Source organism: Natrix helvetica (assembly GCF_964273705.1).
Source record: "Natrix helvetica genome assembly, chromosome: 1".
Classification (NCBI taxonomy): domain Eukaryota; kingdom Metazoa; phylum Chordata; class Lepidosauria; order Squamata; family Natricidae; genus Natrix; species Natrix helvetica.
This window is the reverse complement of record NC_138548.1, coordinates 99,154,118-99,160,265: the sequence shown is the minus strand read 5'-3', so window position 1 is coordinate 99,160,265 and position 6,148 is coordinate 99,154,118. Positions and strand designations below refer to the sequence as shown.

The 6,148-nt window shown below is 34.9% G+C and overlaps 1 protein-coding gene across 1 annotated transcript in view; it reads right to left on the bottom strand.

Moving 5' to 3' along the window:
• Positions 1–3,106: 3,106 nt before the first annotated feature.
• KIAA1549L (KIAA1549 like) overlaps positions 3,107–6,148 on the bottom strand; it is a 97,228-nt gene continuing 94,186 nt past the window's right edge. The window contains exon 20 of the mRNA XM_081951958.1: positions 3,107–4,808. Within this exon, the coding sequence (XP_081808084.1) occupies positions 4,533–4,808 (276 nt within the window). The 3' untranslated portion in view covers positions 3,107–4,532. The remainder of the gene's footprint in view (positions 4,809–6,148) is intronic.

The following is a 6,148-nucleotide window of genomic DNA, read 5'->3' as shown; positions in this document are numbered from 1 at the left end:
AAAGGCCAGCTCTGATGATTCAGTTTCTTTGAACAATATGACAGAGGCTTCAAAATGAACTCAGTGATACCAAGAATCTGCATGCATTTCCACCAAGCTTCCACATTATAGTTTAATATTGATGATCGCTGGATTTTTACAAACACCTATATGCATATATATGGAGACATAGATATTCATACATACATTTATACGTAACATTTTTGCAGCAAAAATACCACAGCAATACTTCTGGTTCTACAGAACCTAAAATCATAAAATTGGTATATAATTATTTTTTTGAAGTTTCTTGATGAATAACTACTATTCTCGTCGGTTGAGTATTTACATATTATATACATAGGGATTAGAAAAATACATTTTGTTTTTGTTACATCTGTAAGATAATAAAAAAACAAGAACTATGAAAAGTTTGCATTACTAAGATTTTTTATGAGATACAAATGTGCCTAAGCAATTAATTAGCAATCTTGAGAATGTTTTTTTTTTAATTTTTAATTGCTTTGCTGAAAAAATATGTGGATACAGATTTTGAGTTTCCTGGCTCCCTGGCTTGTAAAACTATTTTTTCAACTTGCAAATTGTATACTGAGTGTCAATAACAGCTTATATCTAGAATACAGAATGTGTATTGGTTTCAGAGTTGAGAAAAACTGGGATTTGATTGCATTTATGATATACTGCCCAAAATTTGTTTAAACTAAGGTTATGCATACATTAGCAAAGTATTCTGCATGTGATATAGAGGTAATTATGGCTGATAAGGTAGTATACTGAATAGCACACAGAAAGCTGTTCTTGAATGTAAGATAAATAACTATTTAAGAACATGAATTAATCACTGAAATATAAGAAATTTAAGGGAAAAAGGTGTGTTCTTTGTCGGTGAAACTAGAAGGGGGAAGAAAGAATGAAGATGAACTGATACATGTAGGGATATGAAAGAGTTTGAAGATGAATAAAAGCAATTTTCATCAAAATAAAAATGTGTTTTGGAAATGAACCAAAAGGGCTAAATAAGGTATTACATACCACAACTTTACCCTTCAGCAACTTGTATGAATGTAAAAAAAATGTTCACGGTATATTTATTTTAAAAAGTCCACAGTTTTGAATTATTCAGTTCTACATGAGTATGGTTACTGAAAGTGATTAGTGGCTGTTAGGGATGTAACCCTAGTCTTGGCTTGGCAATATATATAAGCCATGATTGTAACAAATGTATCTGTTACTTTAAATGCTAGAGAGATGTAATTGGATGCTAATTGTTTTAAGCAGTCATATAAGGAGGAAGGAACTATTATGGTTTTCTCCCCGGATAGCTACTGATGTTCCTGACTGTTCCTGACTGTTCCTGTATGAGCTTTGTATTAGAGAGAAGACCGTGTATTGTATGGTGGCTAGTCTGTAACTAAGTTACCTGTCTACATGGTGAATTGTGAGTTGAGCAACTGTAACTTCAACGAGGTGTAATTAGACTGTATATACTTCAAGACTGCTTATAGTCTGTTTGGAGACTATTTATCCTATTTCTGTTACGCAAGTAAAGCTATTCTTTGTTTTACCTTTGGTGGTTGTGAGTGACTATTCAACGGCTTATTCGTTACTACATTCCGCTGCTGAACTCTAGTCTCCTAACGGGGATAGGCTTAACAGTGGTTATGATGAAGTAAATTGTGTGTGAATTGCTTACTGTATACCGAGCAGGAGGAACACAATGATGAAAGTATTCAGCATGTGATTATCAGCTGAAAATATGAATGATTTACAAGTAGATAAATTTTATGATAGAACAATTCAAATGAAAGCATTCGAGTCAAAAGTATTGGTGTCTGTCAAGAGAAAATAAAAAGTTGAAAGTTATGCATAAATGACAAAAAAATAGAATACATAGATCAGTGATGGCGAACCTTTTAGGCACAGAGCGCCCAAACTGGAAGGTGCCTGTGTGCCAGAGCGCTGGAAATCTGATAACCAGCTGGTTGGCATGCATGTGCGCCTCAGAAACCCGATGACCAGCTGGCTGAGCTGGGGCGACGACGCACATGCCCACAGAGAGGGCTCTGCATGCCACACATGCCAGAGGTTCGCCATCACGAACATAGATTATAGATAGACCTTAAATTTGAAATGTTCACCCCAGCACTGAGATAATTGAGATTTGTATTTACATTCATTGGAGAGGAAGGGATTACAAGAGAGTAAGTAGGCACACAATAGGGAACACAAATCAAAAGGAATACCCTATGAAGGGCTCTTTCCTTAGTGAACTGCTTAGGAGGCAAACAAAAGCGTGAAATTGATTTAGGATCTGGTCAGTTTCAGCCAGTTTTCACCCATGTGAGAGCATTAATCAACTAATTAAGATCACAGACCTGAGCTTGTTAATTTCTAACTGGCACTTTTTAGGCTTAGGAAAAGTTAGCTTGTGTAGTTCTCTGCACTCGGGTAAAGTGAAAAATGGGTCAGGCAAAGACACATTGAGTATAATGGTGAACACGACTGAGAAAGCAATATTGAAAAGGTCATAAATACAGACATTAGTCACACAGTTACTTATTCATCACCATAGTAACTGCCATTGTCCCAGGCAGTTGCTAAACAAGGACTACCTTGGTTGAATGTTACAAATGGGGGAAATGAAGACATTTTATGATGTTCATATGCTAATAGAATAGAATGGATATTAAGTGATCTGTTGCAAGGAATAAAACATTGCCCAGCAAACAAAGAACAAAAAACAAAGACAGCTATGCTTAAGAGTATTCTATGGAAGTCATAGAATGTTAGAAAAAACATAAAAATTCAATCAAATGGCAATCGGATGCTTATGAAGTACATGTTAAAACAAGAATACACAGTGTTTCTGTTGACTTACTAGTTTTTAAACCTTCAGGCTTACAATTTCTTACACCTTTTCTGTACTTTGCATTCTGTTGCTTAGTTCAAAAAGAATAGTGTGATGGTTAAGTTTGTAATGTATGTACAGCCTCATTACCCCTTTATCTACTTTAGTAAAGGATAATAAAATAACAAAAAAGAAAAGAAAAGAAAAAGAAATTATTACAAAACACCACAAAGCGGAAACTGAAGAAATGAGTTGGCTAAAGGGTATTTTTTATTCCAGCAAATTCATCCATTCATCCAACTTGTTATCCCATAAACAATCTTAGCTCTTCCGAAGATTGCATTATAAATGAATATTTTTCTCTTAACAGTCTGCCATTTTTGAAGCTATCCTAAATGAATCAGCATATTTGCATTCAACTTTCATTCCACATGTTATTTTCATCGCACTGCAATAAAACAGTGAATTACATTTATCTTTCAAAATATATAATTCTAAATTTGACAAAATATTTTCAATATCAACGATTTCAACAGAACAATTTGTTGAAATACTTCAGCAACATATTTACAGCATATTATTTTATTCAACTAACCAACCAGTTTGATTATTCACAACCTTAATATTGATGCCAGGCTATAAAGGTAACATTCCCTTGAGTCATGCTCATTTCCTGCCCAGTGACTCATGGCCAAAACTCTGATGATGGGTTTTCTTGACATATTTTGCATAGCCGTGTCATTATTTACGCAAGAAAAAAGAATAGAGCTTTGTCTTAAGCAGAGGGTTTTTTTTTTTAAAAAAAAAGAAGTACATTCATTATTCCCAACTTGAGTTCTCATTTGAGAACTTGAGGCTCAAGGTTCTCAGATTCACCATTTTCACTTTGTTCAATGTGGAATTCTTTTTGAATATAGTTAGACATAGAGAATTTGGTTTCACTGGAAGATTCCAAGAGCTTTTAACACCTGTAGTTTTGGTCAAGTTTCTTTTCCTTTTTACAGTCAACAGAGACACTATTGAAAACTTTCAAAGGTAACATTATACCAGCACTTTAGACACTAATTATACTAGTATACTTCTTACCAGCTCTTTTCCCCCCCTGGTTTTTGGATTATAAACAATGATCAAGCCTTTGAGGACATTAATAAAGCACTCTGAAGTTCATACATATCAAATTCTTGTGGTCCAAAATGTGGTTTCTAGCAAAAGCTGAGCTCTATTGCTTTGTTGTACTCAGTCTTTATACTGTGTTCCAAAATGTAACTTACTTGACCACTAATGAAAGAATACATGTCCTTTAATTATCACAGTATTAGTTTCCTCCTGACCCAGAAAGATAAAATTTACTTTTTACATGCACATGTTGCTACAGAGTGGTCTATATTTGTGCTTCCCCAGCACTTTGTATATGGAATAGTAAGCAGGCATTTGGTTTAACAAATGTTTACAGGGGTAGAAATGTCATCAAACAAGATATATATGATGAACACTTGCTTATAATATATCAATGTTTCACACAGAATGCCAGGGAATAGTTATTGTAACAGGCATGGAATTGATGTTATAGTTGCTATTACTTTAAAAGGTCCAATATTGACTCTATCAGAATTGGGAAAAACAAGGCATTTAATTTAAAAGTTAGAGGTTTCCTAAGGATGAAAATCTACAGAGCAGAAACCCATCAAACCTGAAATTCAAACATTTCTGTCTGCTTCTTGGCTAACTTTGCTACTTCTTCTCTTATTGCCTTCACCAAGGCAGTTGTAGAAAGATTGTGGACAGGGTTGATTGAAGCATCATTTTCTATTATGCTTTGATGAGATCCAGCAGAGTGCAGAGCTTCTTCCAGACTTGGATACAAATCTTCTGATTCACCATACTGAGGATGAAGCATCGAAAGACAGTTGTGCTCATAGGGTGGATGTGAATATGCTTCTAGGTAGCCAGGGTGTGGAACCTACAGAAGATTTTAAGTAGAACGTGAACTCCTCTCACTTAAACAACAACACAGAACAGCTGCAGTCCCTATCTCATATAAATATATAACTTGGGAAAAGCTGTAAAATAATCTGTTCGATTACTCCAAAGGAAATGCCATTTTTGAGTGGGAATCACTGAATGAAATCATTTTCATTAGGAATCAATAACCTCCTTGTCAAATCAATGGTTTTCCATTCCTCAGTAATCTGATGGAACATAGTAGAGACATACTCTGAGCCATACTGAGAAAGGTACCCTGTTTCCCCAAAAGGAAGACCTCCCTGGATAATAAGCCCAATCGGGCTTTTGAGCGCATGTGCTAAAATAAGCCCTCCCCTGAAAATAAGACCTCTCTGAAAATATTGCATCGCAGCAGCAGCCATGAGGTGACCACACTCGCCACCCCTGCACTTCAAAAATAATAAGACCTCCCCAAAAATAAAGCCAAGTGCTTATTTCGGGGATCAAAAGAAAATAAGACACTGTCTTATTTTCAGGGAAACATGGTACTAACTTCTCTAATTGGAATGAGGCTTCTCTTTTCCTTGGACATGAAGGTACATGTCCCAGTGGCATTGCCCCGTCCTCAAAACAGAAAAGGTTTATTATCAACATATTGAATCCTAATTCACTGAATTAAAACAGAGGTACCTTTTCTGAATATATGAGACTATCATATTACATAAGATAATAAGGCTTTGAATTAGTTTGGAAGTAGTAGAATAGATATTCTGGATATTATTCTATTGGATTGTTGTTAATTTTTTTAATCTATGCATGCTATAGAGGCTGGGTCCAAGTAGAATCTGAAAACAAAACATTAAAATCTAGAGATTAACTTGATTGCTTTGCATGAGCAGCGGTGGTGCAGTGGTTAGAGTGCAGTACTGCAGGCTACTTCTGTTGACTGCGTGCAATTTGGCAGTTGACTCAGCCTCCCATCCTTCCGAGGTCGGTAAAAATGAGGACCCAAATTGTTGGGAGCAATAGGCTGACTCTGTAAACTGCTTAGAGAGGGATGTAACAAAGCACTGTAAACCAGTATATACAGTAACTGAGTGCTATTGCTATTTTGTTCTGCATAAATTTTGTATAATAGTTTATAATATAATAGTTTTGTAAATAGTTCATTTAATAACTAAATTAAAGCTAAAGATTGAAACTAATAATAGGTTATATATCCCCTTTTCCTAATAATTTTACTAGTGAAGTCAATAGTTCCTATATATGACAATTTTTAAGGATATTTTATTGGAAAGATATTAATTTATTTACTTTTTCTCAAAAATTATGGAACATTATTGCCTTTCAAAACAG